At 44.7% G+C, this 25,612-nt stretch overlaps 1 protein-coding gene across 1 annotated transcript in view; it reads left to right on the plus strand.

The window, feature by feature from the left end:
• CFAP61 (cilia and flagella associated protein 61) overlaps positions 1-25,612 on the plus strand; it is a 247,115-nt gene that overhangs the window by 87,443 nt on the left and 134,060 nt on the right. Inside the window, exons 14-17 of the mRNA XM_036320969.1 lie at positions 2,151-2,277; positions 4,225-4,302; positions 10,475-10,681; positions 13,773-13,907. Of these exons, the coding sequence (XP_036176862.1) occupies positions 2,151-2,277; positions 4,225-4,302; positions 10,475-10,681; positions 13,773-13,907 (547 nt within the window). The remainder of the gene's footprint in view (positions 1-2,150; positions 2,278-4,224; positions 4,303-10,474; positions 10,682-13,772; positions 13,908-25,612) is intronic.

A 25,612-nucleotide genomic window follows, 5' to 3' on the forward strand; every position in this document is an offset into this window, starting at 1 on the left:
AACAAAGGCCGCCAGGCTCCCTCTCATTTCACTTACCACTGCTGGTCTTTGAGGAAAGGACAAATTCTAATACTTGTTCATTTTAAATTTGTACAAGCTGAAGACTTTTTCGTTGTTTGTTTGTTTGTTTGAATCTTCACCTGAGGATATTTTTCCCATTGCTTTTCAAAGTGTGGAGGAAGGGAGGGAGGGAGAGAGAAAGGGAAATAGAGAGAGAGGAGAGAGAAATATCGATGTGAGAGAGACATATCAACTGGTTGCCTCCTGCACATGCCCCGACCTAGGGCAGGGAGCAAACCCCAGCCCTTGACCGGGAATCTAATCTGCTACCCCTCGGTGTGCAGGCTGAAGCTCTAACCTTTGAGCCACCGGCCAGGGCCTAACTGTTTTCACATTTTTTACTTTATATCATGATTTCTAGGATGTTTTCAAACTTAATATGAGATTAGGATGTGGTATCAATTATTATTCTTCCTTTTTGCCCTGCTTGCCCATCTGAATCTTCATGCTGGCTTTTCCTTCTTGTTTATTCACGAATGGAGAGCGCTCTGTCCACCTGCCTGCCCTTCCAAACCAGGCTTTTCTGGAATTTGCCATTTTTTTAATTTTGGGGAATATGTTTCAAACTTTTTTTTTTTTTATCCAACTAAAATGTATTGTGCTAGAAATTATTTTCTATGAATAAATATTTACCGCGACGTTAGATCATACCACCAATGTTCAATTTTGCTTGGTAAATAAAAATGCCCTTCGGCAGCTCGCTTCTAAATGGTTTCTCCCCTCAGTGTGTGCGTTCTGTTTGCTTTTCCGAGGGTGAGTCACCGATGCCCGCGTCACTTTTCCTAGCAGGTCACCATTATACCATTTCAGGCCTGTGTCATTACTGAGAGTGTTTTCGTGATATCAGTCCTTCTGGTGCTTTTAATCAGCCTCCTCGATAGAGCCTGATGGAACACTTCATGTGATCATTATTGTTTTGTTTTGTTGTTTGGTTTACACTGTGACTGTTGAATTGTGTTACGATCTGTTACACAGATCACTCCTTTGGAATTTGGAAAGACTCAAATTACCGTTTCTTCTTTCCATAATGTTGTTTTGATTCACGGGCATCAAAAAATTGACCTATCGCCCTGGCCGGTGTGGCACAGTGGTCGAGCATCAGCCCGCACACCAAAAGGTCACGGGTTTGATTCCCAGTCCAGGGCACGTACCTGAGTTGCATGTGTGTTCCCTGGCCCCGGTCAAGGCGAGTGTGGAAGGCAACTAATAGATGTGTCTCTCTCACATCGATGTTACTCTCTCTCTCCTCTCTCTCTCTCTCCCGCTCCCTCCCTTCCACTTTCTCAAAAAAATCAATGGAGAAAATATCCTCAGGTGAGGATTAACAAAACAACTACAACAAAATTGCCTTATATTCTGCAAGGCTGACTATACATATACTTCTAGGTGTCTAAAACAATTCATTCATTCCATTTGGGGTTTAAATTGCACTGTTAAGTCTTTTTTTTCTACTTTTACATAAAATTTTCTGTTTTGTTATGTGTGAAGTCTCAGTAAATACTATAAATTCTGCCCTTTGAGGCAGAGTCCATCAAAAATGGTAGAGAGAAACTCTTGTGAAGTGGGTGAATTTTCAAGACCCAGCAAGCAAGGGCTTCATCATTTCTCCCTTTCATGCTCTCTAAAAATCAATGGAAAAAATACCATTGGATGAGAATTAACAAAACAATACAAAAAACAAAATAAAACAATTAAGACTCATGAAGCCAGCCTAGGTTCAAAGTAATTTATTAACATCTTAACATACTTAAAAAATTTGAAGAAGAATTTGGCTTTGTGTATGAATTACATATGAAATAAAGCATGGTGCGAACATTTTTAATTCTATGAATCTAAAGGGTAACTTTGTGTGGTCTCTGGTTAATGACATTATCAGTAATTTTCACCTTATTCTTTGCACTTTTTTGTTCATGTGTTTTCCAGGTTTCTTACAGTGAAAGAGTTACTTTTATAATTAATCAAACCCCAATGTCATATAAAGATAATTTACTACTGTTGTCTTACATAAATACGTTATAATTCTGTGTCCATCTGGGGGAGAATACATGTTTGGTACTTTACCTAAAAAAAATGTATTTCTCTTTACCTAGGACGATTAAGATAAGATTAGCCAATTTATTGGATTCTCCTGGTGTTCAAAATCTCGTCAGTAGCCTCAAACTCAGTAAACGCATCTTGGACGATTTAAGGCAATACTATGAGGCTCTCAGAGACCCTGTAAGTACCTGCTATGACCAGGTTGGCTTCCTTTTCATCATGTTATGGGACCATTGTGATCCATGGAGGGTCAACCTGAAATTTCCTTGGACCTCCATGGGAGAATTGTGTGGTGGGGAGCAGCGTGGTGTTAGCAGATGGCAGGAAGAAGAGAAAGAGAAGGAAACTGAGGTTTAAGGAAGTGAGGCCGTTCTCCTCACTGGTGGCCCCCAGACTGTGGTGGTACATGCATGAACCTATACAGGGGATACAATTGGGTGGAACTTAACACACACACATACACACAGTCGCATCAGTGTGTGTTCCCTGCTTGTTGTATTATACTAGTATTTTGCAAAATGTTCCCAGTAGGGCATACTGGGCAAAGTGTAAAAGGAATCTCTCTGTATTTTTCTTAAACAACTGCTTGTGAGTCCACATCTATCTCAATAGACATTTCAGTTAAAAAAAAACAAAAAAACCACTCCCCCCAAAAAAACACCCAGAGAAAGTCAGTTTCACTTGAAACAGTAAAAACGGTTAACTTTATTAAGTCCTAATCCTCGCGTGCATGTATTTTTAGTGTTCTGTTTGGGAAATGGGAAGTGCTCACACAGCTCTTTGGCTGCAGACTGAAGTTTGTTGGCTGTTTCAAGAGAAAGGCAGTTCTGCAGTAGCCTGAGTTGCATGCTGGCCCAGCCGGCATTTACACAGAACACCATTTGCACTTGAAGGAACAATTAGCAGACACAATACGGTTATTCAGTCTCAGGTAGTTGGCAGACATTTTCTTTTAAAAAGGGTGAGCTTGTCACTCCAAGAAAACAACTGACAACACTTGTCCCCTGTGTTAAAATTCAAGCTTTCAAGAAAAAATTTGAATTTTGAAAAATCAGTCTCTGCCATTGTGACTTTGACAGCTTCCCAATACTTAACAGACTTTTTCTGATAAGCCTGGTGGAGATGATACCAAATGTGATGTTTTGATATTTTGTGATGAAATAGGTCAACATTTGGAAAATCTGAATGAGCTTGGTGTGAACCAGTATTTTCTAGATAAACAGTACATGATGCTACAAAATCATGAGTAGATATAAAAGAATCATTCAAAGTGTAAAATGGCAGCAAGGTAGTAGTGTTAAGGTAGTAGTACACACAAAGTTCATTGATATGGTTTCAGATTCCACATTTAAAGATTTTACTCTTTAAAACACTACCACTTGTTGAGTTCGGGTGGAGCATCAAAAAAGAAAATCCATAATTATCTGCAAAGATTATTTAAATACTTCTCCCTTTTCCAACTATGTATCTTTGTGAAGATAGTTATTTTTTTTCATGTATTTCAACCAAAATAACATGTTGTAACATATTGAATGCAGAAGCAGATATGAGACTCCAACTGTCTTCCATTAAGCCAGACGTCAGAGAGTTGCAAAAATATGAAGCAATGCTACTTCTTGTTCTATAAATATTTTTGTCAAATTAAAAAAATTGTTTCGATTAATAGGTTACACAAAAATTCAAAATGGTCTCAGGTTTAATTACTCATACAAAAAACAGTGACATATACATATAAACCAAAGCTCTCTGGGGTCCTCTGGGCATAGGGGTCCTGAGGTCACAATATTCGAGAACCGCTGATGCAGAGCTAAAGAAAGATTCTGAGTCAAGGGAATGCCATTTGAATCGTAGAGTCATTCTTTACTAGCGGGAGAGCTTGGCAAGTTACTCACACCTCTTTTCTCCTAAATGAGGCAGATATACTAGTAATGATAATACATATAGGGTTGAGTGAAGATGAAATGAACACAGGGCGGCCATGTAACTTGCTACATGGCCCAAAGGTAAGTGGTGATAGATTGTGGTTCTGACCATTGTGTGATCATGGTTCAAACCTACTATTGACGGCTTTCAGAAACATTGATGGCAATATTTTCAAGGGTCTTAAAAATATGTTCATCTTTTCAGGATGGAACACCACTGCGGGCATTTGTAGCTGATGTGGCAAAACAAGTAGTTGGCATTGCAGTGATCAGAGACGAAATGGTAAATTGCGGGATGGGTATTAATTTCCTTGATTGTGCCTCTTTATTTCATGAAGTAGCACACAATACCTCTTTTGAAGTTTCATTTTTACTTGTTTAATATGAATGCCTCTTATTCCTTGCATCCCACTTGACAGCCTCTTAAATTTTCATTTTTTCAGTTCAAAAGTGTTTAAAATATTACAAAGAGTACATGAACACATTCACATTCTAAAAATTCACATAATCTTCCACCACCAGCAAAAAAGAATCCCACTGCTCTTCCTGAAGGGTTACTACTATTGAGAGTTAGGCATTTGTCTCTCCCAACATTTTTCCTCACACTTGTTTACATGCTGTGTGTGTGCGTGAGTGTGCACACATGCGAGCGTCTGTTTTGTCAAGTGGACATCTGAATTTATGTTTTCCAAGTGTACAGTCAGTTACTCCAAAGTACTTACTACTCGGTAGTCCATTCTTGCCCTACTGATTTAAAATGCTGCCTTTACATTATTAAGTTTCCATGTGCCTACATCTATTTTCACTCTCTATTCTGTTCCATGGATTTATTTGTTGGTATCTATTGCATTAGTCTGTGCTTTGCTATCTGGTGGGGGAGTTTTCTCTCATTTGTCTTTTCTCCTAAATTTTAATGGTTTTACTTTGATATTTTCTCTTCCAGATAAACCTTGTAATACTTACTATGAATTTATTTATATTTATGTAGATTTTATAGAACAATTTAGGAAGAATTGACAAATAAAATATTGAGGGGCTTCTTGTAGGAACAGAGCTTTCTCTATTTTTGTTGTGGTGGTTGAATTCTTTTGGGTTCTTTGGAAAACTTTTTAATATATTTTTTTATTGATTTCAGAGTGAAAGGGAGAGAGAAAGAAACATCAATGATGAGAGAGAATCACTGATTGGCTGCCTCCTTCACACCCCTGACTGGGGAACGAGGCCGCAACCCAGGCATGTGCCCTTGACTGGAATCAAACCTGGGACCCTTCAGTCCGCAGGCTGTTGCTCTAGCAGCCACTGAGCCAGACTAGCTAGGACCTTCAGAAAACTTTTGTGACTTTGTTCATACAGGCTGTGTGTGCTGGATACTCTGTTTACCCCTGCAGGTTCACTCCCTGCCTTTCTCTAGCTTGTTCTGTCCCAGGAAGCCTAACCTGATGGGCAGCATCATGGGTGCTTTGTCCTTTGGCTCCAGTTAGGTTTGACCAATGGTGAACCCTGAGGAGAGGAAGGGAGGAAAGTGAGATTGGGCTGCCTCGGGCTGGTCTCTGCTGAATTCCCTCGTCTTTTCAAGGCAGCCTCTTCTCCAAGACTCTTACGGGATTCCCGCAACCAGGACCTCTCCTGAGGGTGGTAATAGCTTGCAGTTGCTGCTACATCATCGCTACTGGTTTCTCTGCATCCTGCCCCCTCCTTGTAAATGGCCCTTTGTTAAACTCCAGTTATGCTCATTTGAACATACCATCTGTTTCCTGCTAGGACCCTCTCCAACACAATCCTGGACATTTAGGATTTATTTCTACATGTTTTTATTTTTTTATTTTTCTGGGTATTGTGGATAGACACACTGTTTTCAATGTACTTTTAAAATGTTTATTTTGATATGTGGGAAAACTACTAATTTTGTATTCTTGTATTCAACCAGCTTTTTGAAGGCTCTTATTAGCTCTGAGAGCTTTTTCACTGATTCTTTTCTGACCCATCATAACTTCTACCATCATTCTACTGGTCAGAGCAGTCCCAGGACAGGCTCAGATTCCAGGGTTGGAGAAATGGACTCCAACTCGTGATGTGACAACTTCTCTCTGTAGATAGTGTGAGGGACGGGGGCTACCATCAGGGCCAACTTTGAAATGCAGCATCTGCCACGCCTTCTTTTAAAAATGTTTATACCTTATTTTCCCCCCAGTTTTATTGTATGTTTAGAATAGCATTGCATAGTAGTGTTTATAATGGGTACTTTTGTGGTGTTTCTTATTTTAATGGGGATGATTGTGCATTTCTCCCCATTTAGTGAAATATTTGCCGTAGTTACTGGGAGATGTTGCTAATCAAGGCAAGGCAGCTCTCTCCCATTTCTAGCTTACTGAAAGTTTTCATTGTGAGTGAGTGTTGAATTTTATCAAATGTGTTTTTGGCATTTATGGAGATGTTCATATGACTTTATTCCTTTAATATATTCAAACTCTCCTTATCCTTAGATTCCTTTATCTTTTGATTCAATATGTCTTTGAGTAATTCCTTTAGAGAGGGTGGTAGGTAGTGTCTCTGCATACATACATATACAAGAAGCTTTTATTTTGTCCTCACACTTGAATATTTATTCGCTTGTGTATAGAATTCTTTTTGTTATTGTTAATCCTCACCCGAGGATATTTTTTTCCATTGAATAATAGAGAGCCTTGGAGGGAGGGGAGGAGGGGGAGAGAGAGAGAGAGAAACATCAATGTGAGAGAGACATTGATTGTTTGCCTCCCGCACAAGCCGCAACCAGGGCTGGGGATTGAACCTGAAAACACAGTATGTGCCCTTGACCGGGAATCCAACCTGCGACCCTTGGTGTGTGGGCCGACACTCTAACCACTGAGAAACACCAGTCAGGATGTGTATAGAATTCTTATACAAATTATTGCTCATCAGAATGTTGATGTTTTTTACTCTCATTGTCTTTCAGTGTCCAAGGTCACTGATATAAATAAATGTATGTGTGTTTGTTTTCTCTCTCTTTAGTATGTTTTCTTCTATGTTTTTTTTTTATACCTGAATTTGTGAAATTTTACCAAGAAGTGTCTTATGCCTTTTTTGAACTTGGGGACATCTTTCTTCTATGATTTTATTAACTGTTTCTTCCCTTTCATTTTCTCTATTCTCCTCTTCTTGGATTCCTTTTTAGATGGATATTGGACTTTTTAAATTGATCCTTTACTATCTTTTAACTTTCTTCTCATATTTGTTAATCTCTTGTACATTTTTCTAGATTTCTTTAATTTGTCTTCTGGATCCCTAATTCAGTCTTCAGTCACGTCTATTCTATTATCCAGGCTCCCTATTGGAATTTTAATTTCAGGGTTCATATATTTAACTTCCAAGTCTCTTATTTCTTTTTTGTAGCCGCTTGTTTGTTATGCTACATTCAAGATCCTTTGTGGTATCTCTGAGGACACTGAGTAGCTTTTTTTTTTTTTTTTTTTTAATTCTCTTCTGTTCCCTAAATAACCTCTGTTTTCTCTGGAGTGTAAGTTGTATGTTTCCCTATTCTGGTCTTTTGCATTTGTCAGTTTTCCTCCAAAGTCTGTTCATGTCATGAATGACAGATCAGATTACCAGTATGGCTGCCTGGCATGGGTATGCTTGACAGTTGTCTCCATTGCCTCTCTCCAGTCACTGGAGGCCTGCCCACCCCCGTCTCACTGGGAGGGGCACCAGTCGTCTGGCTTCCTCTTGTGCGTGGTGGTGGTACTGGCGGCAGCAGGCAAGGACCAGGGTAGGAAGGTTCACCTAGTGGGAGAGAACTTCGGTACGTTTCCTTCTAAGGTGAAACTGCCTTACTCTTTTGTCTCTTCATCACTCCCCCTCATTATTTTAGAAATAATTTTTTGTTTAAGTGTAAGGGATTTGGGATGGGAAGAAAATTAGATGCACATGGCCCATCTGCTGTTTTGAGCTAATAACCTCTATTGGTTCTTTGTTTTGGTTTTTACCGATTTCTCAGCCCTACACTTATTACTCATTTTATTTTATAATGAGGGATGCCTCCTTGATAATTAAGTAAAACATGTTAAGTGTAAAGGCAGGTATAGGGTCAATGCAGACAGAAAGGTCAGACATTGCCAGAATTGCCCTTGGATACCACACTGGCCTGGTTACCCCAAACCCCGTTTCGTGCGTGCGCGTGTGTGCAGGTGTGTGTGTGTGTGTGTGTGTGCGTGCGCATGCGCGTGTGCATGTGCGTGTGTGCGTGCGTGTGTGTGTGTGTGTGTGTGCTGGAAAGACAAGGAACCTTGAGGAGCTTAGACACAACCCTCACAGTTTTCCAGGATATTCTAGTGTCAACCTTGCCAATCACAGCATAAATAAAGTTCCTTGCATTTTTCAATTCTTCTTCTTTAAAAAGAAATTTTTTATTGATTTCAGAGAGGAAGGGAGAGGGAGAGAGAGACAGAAACATCAATGATGAGAGGGAATCATTGCTCGGTTACCACCTGCATGCCCCACACGGAGAATCAAACCTGCAACCCCGGCATGTGCCCTGACTGAGAATTGAACTGTGACCTCCTGGTTCATAGGTCAATGCTCAATCACTGAGCCATGCCATCCGGGCCAACTCCTCTTCTTGAAAGTGTGCCTTTAGGACATTTTTACTGTGAAAAGTAAGACGAAATATAAGTAGGTGCTTTTCAGTCTGCAAGCGGTTTGATTTTTCCTGCATATCAAGTGTGTGCACTGCTGTCATGAGAGAGTCACGTGCCCTGGTTTTTGCCCGGCCCAAAAGAAGTAGGAGCTGTGTGTGCAGTATTTCCTTTCACAAGTAAACACTCACCGGTCCTTTAAATGACCTTCCACAGTGTAAAAAGGTATACGGGTGGTTGGAGTGTCGTCCTGTGCATTAAAACTTGGCAGATTTGATTCCTGGTCAAAGCACATACCCAGGTTGCAGGTTTGATCCCTGGTCAGGGCGAGTGCAGGAGACAATCGATCAATGTTTCTCTCTTACATCAATGTTTCTCTTTTTCTCTCCCTTCCTCTATCTCTAAAAATCAATTTAAAAATTAAAAAAAAATATTATACAGTCATGTGCCACATAACAATGTCCATGACAGACCGCATATAAGACAGTGGTTCCATAAGGGTATAATAGAGCTGACAAATTCCGATCACCGTCAGGGCCGTCCTAATGTCATAGCCCAGTGCAGTGCTCACTCACGTTTTTGTGGCGATGCTGGTGTAAACAAACCCGCCAGTCATATAAAAGTGTAGCACATGCAGTTACATGCAGTACGTAACACTTGGTAATGGTGATAAACAACTATGTTGCTGGGTTACATATGTGCTATTCTTTTCATTGTTACTGTAAAATGTATTCTTTCTACTTATAAACAAAAAAGCCTGGCCCCAGCGGGTTTGGCTCGGTAGATAGAGCGTTCGGCCTGCAGACTGTTGTCTCCCGCCAGGGCCACGTACCTCCGTTGCAGGCTGGATATCCTGGCCCGGATGCATGCGGGAGGCAGTCGTTCGATGTGTCTCTCTCACATCGACTTTTCTCTCTCCCTACCTCTCCCCCTCCCTTCCGCTCTCTCTAAAAATCAGTGGGAAAATATCCTCTGGGGAGGATTCACAAAAATAAAAGGAAGTCTGCTGTAAAACAGTATGCCATCTTAGACATCTCGGGTTTACTGAGTCTCTTGATGCCATCATTTTCTCTTGTGCTTGATTTAATCTTGTGCTGTTTTGTACAGTGACATGCAATACAGGTTCGTGGCATAGGAGCAACAGGCTATACCATACAGCCTATGTAGGTAGAGGCGTACCATCTACGTTTTGTGTACCTGCACTTTATGATGTTCGCATGACAAGACCACCTAGCGACGCATTTCTCAGAGTGTATCCCAGTTGTGAAGCGGCGTGTGACTGTGTCACAGAGAGAACAAGTTTAAGGAGTGCCGACGGATGAGGTCCAGCCTCACAGTTTTATCGTAGGCCCACCCAGCCACATGTGCCAATCAAAGTGTGTGACTTGTGGGGTGGCTCGTTTCCACATTAACATGTGACAGGAACAGTAACGAGTCCAGCAGATGCTGGGAGAGGGGGGTTGTCCTGCTCCTGACATCTGCACATGCGTGGTCGGTCGTGCTGACCAGCTCATGCCCCCTTTGCCCATCCGCGGCAAAGAGCTGCCGTCCCGCCACCTGGTCACTAGCAGGGACGCAATGCTCTCTGTGAGGAACAAATCCACAGCTAGGCAGCCTCAGAGACAAGCCATCAGAACAGTGGCTTTCGTGAGACAGAATTTTTAATTCTTAAAAATTAGCAAGGAGAATGAAGTAGTAAATCAGAGGAGAAAAACATATTTCTTACTATGGTACCTAGACAGCTTTTTAAAATGTATTTATCACCAAACACATGCCGTCTGTTTAACACATGTGCTCACCTGTTCTGCCCTCGTCCCGTTGCAGGATATAGAGTACATCCGGTCTCATTACAACATCGAAGACTTCATCTACTTCAGCCACCACCAGCGCCAGGAGCATGCGCACCTGTTCCACTTCGCCATCAACCCCATTTTCCGGCACTACACCAAGTTCTTCCTGAAGGAGATCTTCCGCCTGGGACACAAGTCCTGTCTCTACTACCCCATCTACCCGGCTTCCCGGGAGGGCAAGGTGAGAGGCGCGGTCACTCGCGTTTCCCGTGGGTCAGTGCTCACAGTGGCCTTGGTGCTGCGTGCCATCTTCTGTTCCGGCCTCGCTCGGTGGACTTGGATTATAGTGAGGCTCTGAATTCCAGTGGCCAGACTGAGTTTGGCCCTCCCACCACAGTGAAGGTTCAGGGTTTGAATTTCTGGAACAATCACAACCAATAGAACTAGTCGAACAATTTCTTGGCTTTTCCACGTTGACAAAACAGACACTGAAAACGATGCAGCAGTGCTCCGAGGGCATGAAAACCAAACCATTCTTTATGACGCACCACGGAAAAGCCAGAATGATCCCATCGTGTTCTTCAGGCAAAGAGCATTTGAGTGACGAACCCATAGAAAGAGTCAGCTCAGTCCTGTGAGGCTGATGTGCAGTCACAGCATTCAAATAAGCACTATCATCACCGCATAAAAGGAATGGGTAGAAGGTGGAGATGCGTGATGCTGACTTAACCTGTCCCTAGCAAGTACCCTTAGAACTCGGCACCCTACTTGTTACACTTACGTAGCTGATGCTTTTCTAATGAACACATGCCTGCTGTGTAGGCAGTATGTCCGTGTGCCTGCACAGAGAGCAAGCTCTTCGTCTTGCGCTCATTTATCCTGCTTTAGCCTTCTTCATGGCACTTTTCGCTAGCTAACATGTTATCTTTTTCCATGAAGGCAGAGATGCTCCTCTGTCTGTTCAAAGTGCCTAGTTGAGTCTCCCATACAGGGTGGGGCAAGAGTCGGTTTACAGTTGTTCCTATGGAAGATCATACAATAAAAATAATACAAGAATAAACTGTATTTCACGTACTCACAACTATAAACCTACTTTTGTCCCACCCTGTGTATGTGCAAGCACGCGCGCGCGCACACACACACGTACGTACACACTCACTACAGTGTCCTGGTTGCTCCTCAGGGAAGGGCCTCTTCGAGCTGGGTTTCCCAGGCGTTGTTTCCTGCATGCTGTTCCTCCATCACTGGCAGCCCTGGTCCTCAGCTTGAGAGGTGATGCGATTCCACCTCCAGACTAGGTAGAAACTGTCCCAGGTCCCATTCATGACCGAAAACTTTCTCACGCTCTGCCTAGAAGCTCTGATGTTACCATATTTCTACAAGTGAGCTAAGCATTTTTTAAATGGTCTTAAACATTAAACTTAAAAACACTCTAAAGTGTATGAGTACAGTCACATAACAAAAGCCTTTTAGAGAAGTACAAAGGGAATGGGGAAGAAAGAAAGAAGGAAAAATGTGGAAAAGAGTTTTATTGGGATACAGACATGTTTTATTGGGATACAGAACATGTTTTAGTGATGATTTTTTTTATTTTTATTTTTGGCCACAATGCAGCACTGCATCAGTGTGAATGCCCTAGATTTGAGCTTAATGAGATGGGAAGGTAACAGATTTGCTGGAAGATCCTGGTCCTGCACAATTTCTTTTTAGTTTGCTGTCGGCCAGTTGCCAGTTTGGTGACGTTTGGGTTGTGATATTAAACTCTTAGTTTTTACTCATCATGTTGCATGCCAGCGCCAAGCTGGTAGAAAGTTCTTTTGCATCCATAATACAAACAGTGTCTTGGACATTCTATTGAATGCCCACGTATTTACATAGATTCGGAATATGCTTTGCACTGTTTCATATGGGGCGCAGAAACAGTTGGGAACAGATTTCCTCAGTCTGCACTTCCGGGCGACTCACACATATACATTTAAACAAGTGTAAGAAGCAGTACCAAACAATTCAGGTCAGGATTTTCAGATTCTGCTGTAAATGAGTCCCCAGGAGACAGAAGTGAGAATGAGCTCCAGGCTCATATTATGAAGATGGTTTCCTCCACCCCGTCCTGCCCGGACATGGACTGAGAGATCTCCCTGGACATGGACAGAGCTCTGGCTGGGAGCTCCTGAGTCTGTGTTCAGTGGGTAAAGTCAGGCTGCGAGATTCTGTGGGGAAGGATTTTAGAAATCCCTTCCAGAAGCTCTTAGAAATGCCTGGGGGCATTTTAGAATAGCAAGTAAGTCACAGGTAAACCAGCTTATTTATTAAACTACACCTACAGTTTAGTTTTATTTTCTTTATTTTCCAGCTGAAGTACAATCGATATATCTTTTAAAATGTTGGTTTCAAAAGGACTTGTATGCATGCATATTAGCATAACCAATGGACACAGACACTGGGGTGACGGGGGCTTGCCCAGGGTGGGAATTGCTTGCCCAGTGTCAATCAGGAAAAAGGGAGACATATGTAAAACTTTAGACAATAAAAAAAATGTGGGTTTCACAGTTTAAACTCTTGATGTTTAAATGCTTGAAACGCTGAATTAATTTCACCAAAATCCCTAAGAATTCATAGGAAGAAAGATCACCATGTTCAGTTTTCTCTGCCAAGTTTTAAAAATTGAGTAAAGTTTATATTTAAAGCATTCTCCTGAAACACGATTTATCGTAGTTCATTTCAGTAACCATACATTTGAGTCATAATTTAGTATTAATTTAAATCAAAATAACACGCTCTAATTCCCCCACCTACCCCGCACTCCCCAGTTTCATCATTTTATTTCAAAACACGGGTGTTATCACCAGAGGCCCAGGGAAGGGGCTGTGCTCTCACAAACAGGAGGATTTTCACATCTGCGCCCGGTTGCCCTCAGATGACATGTTTCTCTCCGCGCCTCCTTACAGCAGCTCGCGCCACACACGCAAAGGTTAACAGGACGCAGATAACACAGCTTAATGGGGTCAAATGAAGCTGATTCATGTTCGCTGTGGAGAAGAATATCCTCCTGGGGAAAATACTTGTACTGAAAATCCCATCAACCAAACCACTTGTTTATCTGTCATTCCCACAGAGAGAGTAATGTAATTACTCTCGTAATTATCTTCATTAGTGTCAGGCATTATCCGCAATTCATTCCTCTGCTCGGCGAGCGTGTTTGTTTATTTGCTGGGTTTTTCCCCCTCCGATTTGGCCGCGTGCGGGGTTGTGTGTTTGGGAAGCCACGCGCAGGCATCTGTGCTGCGAGGCTCTGACATTTCCTCCCCTAAGTGGAGATTGCTGTCTTGCAGTTCCAGAGCTCCTACGCCCACTCCCTGACGTCCGCCCTTCATTACTTGGTTCCCGTGCGACCACGACGACAGATTGTCTATCCTCTGGAAAAGCTTGGCATCAACGCTCCATCAAAGGAGGTCTCCAAGGAACCGGTGGGTAGCCCGGCGGCAGCAGGCAGGAGGCGTGGTGCCAGCTCGGGCGGGCGTGGCAGATGGGGTGGCAGCACCGTCTTCTCGGGAGCAGGCTGCTTCTTAATTACAGGCAGCCTGGCGCGCGTGCCCTCCCCGGGGTGCCCTGCAGAGGCTCCCCTGCAGTCCTTCCCTCAGGTGGTCATTTCCCAGTAAAGCCTAAGACAGGAGCCTCCCCCCTCCCTTCACCCCCTGGCCCCTCACAGGCTCTGCCGTGGCTCAGGACAGGTGGCCGGGAGCCAGCCCCCCAGCTGAGCTCTGTTTTCTTTCCCCTTGCTCAAAAGCAGAGCCCCCCTTCCATCCTGTGTTGCTTGCAAGGCACAGGTGGCCGTTCACAATTCGGACAAGGCTAAGGGAGAAAATGGGGCGGGCTGCACCTAAGATGTTTGGGCCTGACTCCTAAGCTGGGTTTGTGAGCTCCTCTGCTGGGAGCCAGGATGATGGACAGGAATGATTCGCTGCTCTGGGGTGGCTTGGAGGCTTGGCCGTGGAATGAACGGCCCCAGAACAAGAACAGGCACAGAAATAAAACCCAATTCGCTTTCAACGGAGGTGGGCATGTATATGTACACACAGCCACGCGCATGGTATTGTCAAGCTGACTTACATGTAGGCTTGTAGTGTTTGAATAATACACTTCCACTTAACTAAGTTTCAAAAAATCCCTCAGTGGGCTGACAGTTGTCCATGTGAGAGAGAGAAAAAGGAAAGTGGAGAGTTTAAACTCTCCAGACGCTGAGCCAAGAGGTTGCTCATCAGAGCTGGGTGTGCTAAAATAAGCAGCTCGCGACAACCCCAGCGCTGCAGGAGCGCGCCCCTGCCCTGCCCCCACTTTACTGTGGGTGCCTGGAGGGGTCCCCCACCAAGACCCATCCCAGAGGCAGCTGCCCACTGTGACCCAGGCTGCTTTCAGTCCGACATCTACAGGTATCTTTGTAAAAGGTAAATTTATATTTATTTTCTGACAAGTTCTAAATCAGTGGTCGGCAAACTACGGCCCCTTGAGTGTGGCTCTTCCACAAAATACCACGTGCGGGCGCGCACGTACAGTGCGATTGAAACTTCGTGGCCACACTCAAGGGGCCAAAGAGCCGCATGTGGCTCGCGAGCCGCAGTTTGCCGACCACTGTTCTAAATTTATATTGGAGTAGAGACTAAACGCAAATAGCAGCTCCTCCCTCTCCCAACTCTGTACGTAGGAAATGCAAAGCGTACAGAGGTAGGGGGTCACCTATAAAGCGGGGCTTCTATCTGCTCTGAGAGGTGCTGTCTGATAGCTTTGTGAAACGTGAGTTCCATTTGGCTCATTTCTTCAAGTGAGTTCCTTGGAAAATGAGATTTAAAAACAGACAAAAATTCAGGCTTACTTATTTTATCGCTAGCCTTAACAGACATAGAACTGCTCTGTTCAGCTGCTATGAAAGCTTCTGGATGCTTCTCTCAGCCTCTACACTTACATCTTCACAGACCAGTGATACTTTGCGACGGGCACCTGTCTCAGACCACATGTTGAGTGGCACTGAAACTGCCAGGTACTCAGCAACCCGCTTCACAATTTTCAACTCTGGGCCGATTTTGGATCTTCTACACCCCCACCCATTTCCCCGCCCTCCCAGGTCATTTTGACGCAATCCCCGGGCACATCATTCCATCCAGGATCCAAGGTGTGTCTCAGCTAGCAGGGCCGAAGCCTGGAAGCTCACTCTCTGTCCATGCTGGAGAGAGGAGTGCACGCCCATCCGGGGGACCTCCGGGAGCACCACCGGGTGACCGGTCTGTGTGTGGAGGTCCTGGGAAACAAGTCTTTTGGAATGAGAGCTAAGACCACATGTGTGGTGCAAAGAGAGCTTCGGTGTCAGGGCGGGTGGCTTCATCTGTACCTGTCACTGAAACAGAGCTTGTATCAGTCATGAAGGGGCTGCATTTAAGATAATGCAGCTGCTGTGTCAGATCAGATGAGGAGGAGAGACGCTACCCTTCTGCAGCCACTGCCGAGACAGACACCTTCAGGTATGGATACAACATGTGACTGGGCCAGAACAGTCCCCTGATGACAGGAGTGGCAGGGCTGGGCCGGAGGGCGGGGTACGGAGCTGTTGCCTGGATAGCAAGAGCGCTGTTCTTCTGAGCACCAGGCGCCTCTTCGCCCCCCAGCCCCACCTCCAAACCTCCAGAGCCTGACAGTCTGACAACGCTGAGGTGAGCTGGAGCTTCCGGTGGGAGATAGCCAGAGAACACATGGTGTTTCATTCAAAACAGTCCTGTCATTACTTCCCCGGTGGAATGAATGAAATCGTTGCTCACATTTAACAACCTTTCCTGTGGTCATGTAAGTGTTCTGGGACCCCCGGAGCCCCCGTTTATTTCAGGACAGAGCAGAGGACAGGTTGTTGAAATCCCTGGTCCAGAAAGGCCACCGCTTACCCGCGGGTCGAGCTGATGCTTGGTACCTGTTACGTTGCGCTGCGTTGTTCATTGTATTGGTGAAGTCTGGCTTTTTTAAGAAGCACTTTTACTGCTACTTGTATTCATTCCTCAGAAGGTTTTGGTAGAGATTTAGATTTAGTAAAAATTTCAGAAATCTTGAAAGTTTGATGAGAGGATTATCAAGAGCATAATCCACATGTGATGGGACCTAGATGTTCAAAAGTTAAAATACTACATTATATTATTTAAAAGTTTTCTTTTTAACATTTTAGGTAGATTTAATGCTTTAGGCTGCTAATCAGAGAAGAAATGAGCCAAATGGAATTTTTTAGGACTTTCTATACAGTCATGAGTGCACTGATTTTTTTTTTTTCTTTAGAAGAGCAAATAGTATTGCAGCCTTAAACTAAGTGAGCTTAAGCAGTTTCCTTACTAGATGAATTCTGGGCTTTTGACCTTTACGTTTTATATCCCCTCCCCCAGTGCATGGAGATTCAGATGGCCCCTTAGCTCCCCCTCCATGTCTGCACATTTCTCTCGCTGGGCACTCATCACTCATACCTTTTATCCGATTTAAGCCACCTCAGAGTGACCGTTCATCCCTCCCTTTCACCTGGGAGGCCAGTCTTCCAGGAAACAGATCCCTCCAGGCATGAGTAATGGGATAGAAAGCGTTTCATCTCCATGGGTTGCCAATTTGAATCTGGCACAGGCCAGCAGTGATTGAAATTCATTACCGCGTGGCAGGAAAGATAGTCCCTCCCACCCCTAGGCCCTGGTCCTTTCTGCCTGGTTTGGACGATAGGTGTTCCTGCCACAATATCTTCCCCATTGTTTCTATTAATTGACAGCCTGCCCCATATCAGGCCGTAAGAAAGGACCTGGAAAACATGTAAATGATTTTCATCACACATGACAGAGGTAGGCCCCAAAGAGTCATCATCATATCTCCATGGCCAATCAGGATAGATGCCTGGACAAGAGAGAGGGCTCTTAGCTTGAATGGGCGTTCCTGGCCTTTGCATTTACATTCTGAGAATTATTCCAATGGCAATTCTTTACTAAATAAATCAGCGTGGCCCACTTGTACGAGAACTGCGGTCTCGGGAGACCCTCAGAATTTGGCTGAAGGGACGGAAAGGCCATGCTAATCAGAGGCCCAAACAAGGGGACCCACACTTACTTTGGGGCGGGTCTGTGAGCAAGCTTGCTTTCCTCCTTCCTGCCCTGCTATGAGGATGCAGAAATGACTGCGATCAGCCCTTGCCTTCAAGGAGCTTACACTCTAGTGTCAGTATTAAGATGGGACTGCTCAGGTCCTCAACCCTGAGGTGGGAGAGGGCTGCCTGGCCCACAGCAGTGAGAGCCAGACGCACCCCTGGTGCCCTGGGGTGGGACCCGCCCTACTGAGTCTTTCCGGAGTGAATGAGTTTGGTCCCCAGCACTGTTCACTTCCCAGCACTGGGATTTGAAGCGACTCTGACTTGTGATATTAAACACCAGAAAATCTGCTTGGAACTTAAACAGCTCCTGTTCTTGCTTCAGTATCCGTATCAATAGATGCTTCCAATCACCCACTTTTTTCATCACGCTACTTCTTCATTTTGGTTTTCGGTGTTCATAGAATTACAGCGTGCACATCTCTCTCTCCCTCGCCTTCAAAAAATTTTGTGGCCGAATCAATCCCTCATCTTTCAGACGACAGAATCGTTTTAGGAATCATACTTGTAGAGCACTCGGTGACTGCCGTCATTTCCTTTATGGTTGCTTATTAGAGATGGTCTGTTTCATTCCCCACTAATGAATTCTTTAAGGCCTCCATTTTTCCTGTATCCTTTTCCCAAAGAAAAATGACGGCTTATTTACAACCCCCCCCCCCCCCCCAAGACGCACCCCCTCTTACAGCTAAGTGCTGGCCCGCTTTTCCTGGTATGTGATCTCTCGGGAAGATGTCACTCGCTGGCATTCAGTTACCCTTTGAATTGCCCCTTTTCATCTTGGCTGTTCTTACCCCGTCCAGCTATAATTACCATCTGATGGACTGTACTGGATACTGTTTCACTTGTACATCTGCTGCGCTGGGAAATGGCATTATCCTCCCCGCACCTGCTAGATTTTCCCCAGCTTCATTGTTTCCCACCTCTTCCTTCAACTTGGAAACTTTCACTCAGGCTTCTCCTGGTTGTACTTGCGGTTGAGGCGCAAGTTTGTGTGCACACGTGCGCGTGTGTTCAAATTAGCCTTGTTGTATCTCCTTAGTAGAAGTTTCTGAAAAGATAAACCCTGTTTTTCAGCATCCTATATGCACGGATCGTTATTTATGTGGCCGTGATGCTATTTTCTTGAAATGAAATTAACCCACTTTAAATCCCCACCATGAGTCAAGTTTTCATTTTCAAGCCACGACTCGGCCATTTCCTACACATTTAAGCTACCCATGGGAAATGCATTTTCTCTGACTTATGGTGAATCCTTAGAATAATTTATATAAATCCCTTCATGAGCTCTTGTTTTTTCTCCAAACAAACAGTACAAGGTCTATAGTCATTTCTTTCCAATTCTCTGAACACTATCTAGTTCAGTATTATACGTGGTATATATGTTTACATCAGAATGAGTTATAAATCTGTGGATTCTCATTATTATTATAATCCCTCCCTGTTAGAAAGATTATAGAGTAAGAAACAACAACAACAACAACAACTACTACTCCTCCTCCTCCTACTAATAATAATATATTTAGCTCTTGCTAAAGGCATTCCCATAAATGAATTACCTCATTTTAATCCTCATATCAGCACTTTAAATAGTTACTGCTACTATCATTCTCAGTGTACATAAAGAAAACAGGCGTGCAGGAGGGAGAGCAAATGACATGTGCAAAGGCTAATTCAGTGACCACGCCTCAAACCCAGGCAGTTGGATGCCAAATTTCATACCTTCAACCACTGTATATGCACTGTCTTCTGCACAGAGTGAAAATGCTTATATCCTGAATTATGGTAGGAAGACCGAGCCACAGAAAAGGAAGAAGACCTTTTGGAATCTCCCAGATCTTTGGCACCAGCTGCGTAATCAAAAGGTGACCCGCCGATAGCTGGCTTTCCCCCACAGCAGTTTGGACTTTCCTTTTGGCTGAGCCGTTCACTCTTGGGTTTGATCCTCACCCTGGCTGGGCTCGACCGGAGGAGCAGACACACGGTCCAGGCTGGTGTGCTGGGGTCAGTTGGACACCAGCTGATCCAGGCCATCTGCCTTCTCTCTTTGTTGCATCTGCTTGTTCTGGCAAACCTTCCACAATGACAGTGGTGGCTGCTGAGAAAGGAGGGGAAATTGTGACCCCCATATGTAGATGACACTATGAATTTCTCAAGGTTCCATTCCTTGTTGTGCATGGCTTTGTGGTATTGTCATAAAGTGCTCAAGTAATTGTCCAGGACGCGACACTGAAGGTTTAGTTGGGAGGTGGGGGTGGACAGGATGTACACTAGTGGCATGATTGACAGGCCTTGGAACTGTTTAGAATTGGGCTGTGATAGAGTAGCAAAATGAAGTCTTTAGGGTGTGCCAAGACAAGAAATTGTGAAAAGTAAAGTTATTTCTCGCCTGGCTGGCATGGCTCAGTGGTTAAGCATCGACCTATGAACCAGGAGGTCATGGTTCGATTCTCAGTCAGGACACATGCCGGGTTACGGCCTCGATCCCCAGTGGGGCAGCCAATCAATGGTTCTCTCTCATCATTGATGTTTCTATCTTTCTCTCTCTCTCTCTCTTCCTTTCTGAAATTAATAAAAATATATATACTTTGAAAAGTGGAGTTATGTCTTGTCCTCTCTGTATTGTCAAAAATCAATCCTACATCTTATTCTCATTTTCTAGAAGAGATATTATAGGATAATATCTCTCCTTCCTCCCATCCACCCTCCCTCCCTGCTCATCTCTCTCTCTCTCTTTTTAACAGCTTTATTGACATATAAGTCATATATCATATAATTCACCCATTTAAATTGTATAATTTATTGTGGGTGTTTTGTTGTTGTTTTTTGTTTGTTTGTTTGGATGTTTTTTAGTATCTTCAGAGTTGAGCAACCATCACCACGAACTAATTTGAGACTATTTTTGTCACCCAAAAAGAAAGCCATTGGCAGTCACACCTTATATATAGCCCTACTTCCATCCCTAAGCAATGACTCGCTTACTTTCTATTTCTATAAATTTGCCTGTTCTGGACACTTTGTATAAGTAGAAGTATGCAATATGTAGTATTATGTTACTGGGCTCTTTTACTCAGCGTGTTTTTAAGGTTCGTCTGTTCTGCAGTATTTTTACTGCTGAATAATATTCTGTTATGTGGATAAACTACATTTTATTGGTTGGTGGACATTTGACTAGTTTCCACTGTTTGGTTAATATAAATAATGTTGCTGTGAACATTCGTGCACAGGTTTTTATGTGGTTAAATAGCCACACAAATTTTTATCCACATAAAAACCTGTGCAAAAACCTGTGCATGAATGTCCGCAGCAACATTTTCCTTTCTCTTGGGGATGTAGGCAGGAGTAGGCTGCTGAATTATATGGTGACTCTATGTTTACCTCTGTGAGGAAGTACCAAACCCTTTTCCAAAGTGGCTACACCATTCTGTATTCCGTCATGCTCAGATCAGCCCAGCATTCCTGCTCGCAGCAAAGTGCTGGTCGTGCAGCTGATTCCTTTCGACTTCAGGAGTGGCGCTTCCCCATCACTCAGAGCTTTGCACACATGTGTGATGGCACACTACTATAAAAGCTTCAGTTCTTTCCGTTTTCTAAAACAAAACCTCCCCTGCTTTTATCTTTTCTGCATCACCCTTCTGGGGACTTGCATGGACTCTGAGGATCAGCCGCCAAGAAAACACCCACCCAGACCCTGGGGGTGCAATGGAGGGCTTTCTGGGTGTGCAAGCCACCGGCGGTGCGTATTCTGTTTCAGTCCACTCTGAGTCGTGGTATTGCTCCTCAAAAGAGCTGCCACAGCTTCCAACAGAAAAGAAATCCCGGGGCATTCCAGGGTGCTGATCGGGCTCTCGCACAACCCAGTAGGAGGGGGAGAAATGCCTCTGTTCCCTGCAGAGCCAGAGTAATGATGCCACAGAGGCCCAGAAGTGCCCCCGCATCAGCTGCCTGCTCGGGAAGCACGGCCCAGCCAGCGCCCAGCGGACCTGGGCCCCTGGGCAGGAGCTGGCCTTCGCAGCTAAGTGGCTGCTTCAAATCCGCCTTCAGGGAGGCAAGGCCTGGCAGGCCCCGCAGGGGGCTTTGCTCTGTGCGTTTGAAAGGAGCTGGGGATGAACAGTGACAAAGGGGACAGGCGGAGCTGCAGACGCTGACCAGGGAAGCCCCATCTTTCCCCCTTAATTACAAAAATGTCATTACAAAAGCGGTCCATATTTATGGTAGAAATTTTAGGGGACTAAACAATAGAGAAAAAAATCCATAAAATCTGTAATCCTCTATCTATAGATTACCTATTTACCATTTTGGTGTTTTTACATCTAGATGCTGTTTTTGTGGGGAAAACATATATGCAGTTAAATGTGGGGTCATATGTACATAGTGTTTTGAAACTTTATTTTCACTTAATGCAGCGGCCCCTCGGTATCTGTGGGGGATTCTTCCAGGCCCCCTGTGGATACTAAAATCCACGGTGCTCAAGTCCCTAATGTAACCCCGCTATGATTATAACAGTAATATAAACAGACTGCAGACCAAGAAGGCCTTTTGTAAGGCTGGCCCACTCCCTCTGGCCCGTGGAGGAATGATAGAAACAGCTCTGTCCATTATGAAGTGGTTTTACATCAAGAAATGCACATTATTATCAAGTAGTTTAAGTCTTTAGGTCTTTTTATGGAAGCTTTTAGATGTTATATATGTTAATGAATTCTAGCTTTAAGAAGTACAGCATGCCCTAGCCAGTTTGGCTCAGTGGATAGAGCATCGGTCCACATACTGAAGGGTCACCGGGTTTGATTCCAGTCAAGGGCACACACCTCCGTTGCAGGCTCAGTCCCCAGCCACGGTCAGAGCATGTGCAGGAGGCAACTCATTGATGTGTCTCTCTCACATCAATGTTCCCCCCCCCTTTCCCTCTCTCTAAAAATCAATGGGAAAATATCCTCAGATGATTAAGACCAAAAAAAAAAAAAAGTAGAATATGCTTTCTTGGTAGATGGGAAAGACTAAGGGTAAAAAAAACAAAACAAAACACCCCCAAGGATCTAGTGCTTTTAGATTCAGATTGGTCTCGGGTGGATTAAAAGTCTTCCACAATTTAGTAAGTTCCATAAAACCGTATGTGCGTAGTTGTTGCCATTATTGGCATGCTCACCAATCTAAAGGGAAATGGCATTTGTGTTTCTGAGGCGAAGGGTTCAGTGGGGACCTTGGAAACTGGAGTGTCACTCTCTGCAGGAGCGGCTTCTGCTGCCCCCCCCCCCTCGGGCCAGCTGGCCTGGGGCAGGGCTCTGCCCCCCACACCCCCTCACACCCCCCGCCCCGCCCCACTGTGTGTTGCCCCCATTAGAGAAGCAGCATGAAGCCCTCAGCCCTCAGTCCTCATGTTGCTGTTCTCTGGGGCCGAACCACTTTAAGGAAGTATAAAAACCTTTACTCTGTATGTTGCCTCAAGACCATTAAGCTTAATCAAGATTACTGATGTCATGATCTCCATAGTAACCAACTTAATAAGCAAGAAGAAAACAAAAAGGATGGCTTAAAAACAGGGCGGGGGGGGGGGGAAGAATAAATAAGAGATGGAAATAGCGTGGGACCATAAAAGTTTTTTATTGCTTCTTGTTTGCGATATCAAACATGACTCAGCCGCAGTGCAGGCAGGTCTGCGCCACTGGGGTGGTTGAGACCCAGGGTAATAAACCTAAATGACACGCTGTGCCCCTGCTCCCACCTCTCGAGCTCTTCAATCATGCCCTGGTTCTGTTTGTTTTAATGCCATTCATTGCATTGAAATGATCACCACGGTAGTTGTTACAACCGAGGTTTTATGGTAGTTTATGTATTTAACCAAAAGGAGCTGTGCTCCCAGGGAGCCGGTCTCAGGGAGCACTTCCCGGTCCCCATAGTGAAGCCTGCCGGGCAGAACCACCCACCATCCCCACCGTGCACCATCCTCAGCATGGTGCTCCCGTGAAACCGGAGGTCATCGCTGATTTAGAAAACTGAACTGGGGATTATGTGTCTCAAGTTGTAATCTGTGAGCAGGTCACACAGACGGTCTGATCAAGTCCCGTGGAAGTATACACAGTTGACAGCTGTTTTAATTTGTTTACTACACAGCCTCGTTCCTCATACTCTGGGTCTTGGGTCACAATGTGTGGGTAGGACAGTGGCTAGTGGTCCCCCACCAGTGACTTCTAACAGCTCACCACTCCCTGCATCTCACCAATAGAGAGAGACAGACACCTCGACAGTGCACACCTGGGTGATCTGATTTGCCTCAAAGGCAGGAGCGGATGCCAGAGGCTGAAGGAGCTTGGGTGTTTGGGCTGACTCCATGCCCGTGGCCCCGCCAAGCTTTTGACCCTGCTTCCCTGCTGTCTTTTCAGGTGGAGGCGCCTGCCTCCCCTCCTCAGTGGGATGTTCCCGCCATCCCCTCTCCCTCTGTGTTCTGCTCTGTGGGAGAGGATGCTGCCTTAAGGCCCAAGAACCCTTGACCCCGCTCAGGGCAGTCACACGGACATCCAGGTTCCCTTGAGCATAAACAGAGATGGAGTCGTGTTCTGGCTTCTCTTCCCCTCCCGCCACGCCCCACCCTCTGCATCCTACCCCCACCCCCATTGGAGGGCACATGGGGATACAATACACCAAGCCCAAGTTCCAAAAGAATCCCCAGGCCCTGAGTAATCAGATGCTTTTTTTTTTTATGTTGTTATTTGACTATGGATTTATTTCAACTGTATAGAAATTTGTATGTATATGATGAAAACAGGAAGGAAATATATGCAAACAAATACAGTTCTGCTGTAGTGCTAGTATTAGAGGGAATTTTTATTTTTTTCTGAATATTGTTGCCTTTGCAAAATAAAACATAACTATGCATCATTACTAATTCAGTTAGTCTCATTACAGTTCTTTTCAGATAAAAAATGCTAAAACTATGAACAAGCAAAGTCGAGAAATATTAATAATCGTTAATATTTGTTAAGTGTTACACATGAAAGGCACTATTATATACTCTTTACTAGAGGCCTGGTGCACGAAATTCGTGCACTGGGAGGATAGGGGGGTCCCTCAGTTTGGCCTGAGAGGGGTCCTGGCCTCTTGCAGTCCAGACCCCTCACTCCTTACTGCCCGCCTGCTCGTTGCTCCTTAGCACTGCCACGGAGGCGGGAGAGGCTCCCGTTACTGCCACTGCGCTTGCCAGCCGTGAGCCCCGCTTCTGGCTGAGAGCACTCCCGCCGTGGGAGCGCACTGACCACCAGGGGGCAGCTCCTGCGTTGAGCGTCTGCCCCCTGGTGGTCAGTGCACGTCATTGCAACCGGTCATTCTGGTCATTCTGCCATAACAGTTGTTTAGGCTTTTATTATATGGACAAGAATTAGCTAATCAATTCCCCCAAACCACCTATGGTCATTGATAAACCACATAGGTTTCAAACCCTAGTCTTCTCAAATGATTAATCTGATTAATCTCTCTCTCTCTCTCTCTCCCCCTCTCTCTCTCTCTCTCCCTCATACACACACACACACACACACACACACACACACACACACACACAGAGTATTCACAGTCACCAAAAAATGGCCCTGGAGAGGTGCTCAACGTCCGCATTTCACATACATCTACACTCAATCGACTCCCAGATGCAATGGGTGGCAAGAGCCCGATTCTGGAATTTTCTGCTCCTTACCATGCCTCCCATTAGGCTGCTCTGCCAAAAGCCAAATGGGTTTGTCCCTCCCTGGGCCTGCTTCTCGTCCTGACCTCATCATCCGTCCAGGCGTTCTGTCCTTTGTCCAGAACTCGCGTACCAACCATGGTTTGGACCTGCCTGTCATGGATCACCCCCTGCCCCTGTGTGAACAGGCCCTGGGCCCCAGATCCTGCCTCCACCATGGCCCAGGGCCGGTTCCTGGTGAGGAAGCTTCGAGAAGGAGACTGAATGTTTGTCATTTGTTCTATCAGTATTTGTTGTATGTCAATTGTGCAGTGGGCCCCATTCTTGGCACTAGGGCTGCGGTGGTTAACAAA

The sequence above is a fragment of the Myotis myotis genome, unplaced genomic scaffold (assembly GCF_014108235.1).
Source record: "Myotis myotis isolate mMyoMyo1 unplaced genomic scaffold, mMyoMyo1.p scaffold_m19_p_9, whole genome shotgun sequence".
NCBI classification, from domain to species: Eukaryota; Metazoa; Chordata; class Mammalia; order Chiroptera; family Vespertilionidae; genus Myotis; species Myotis myotis.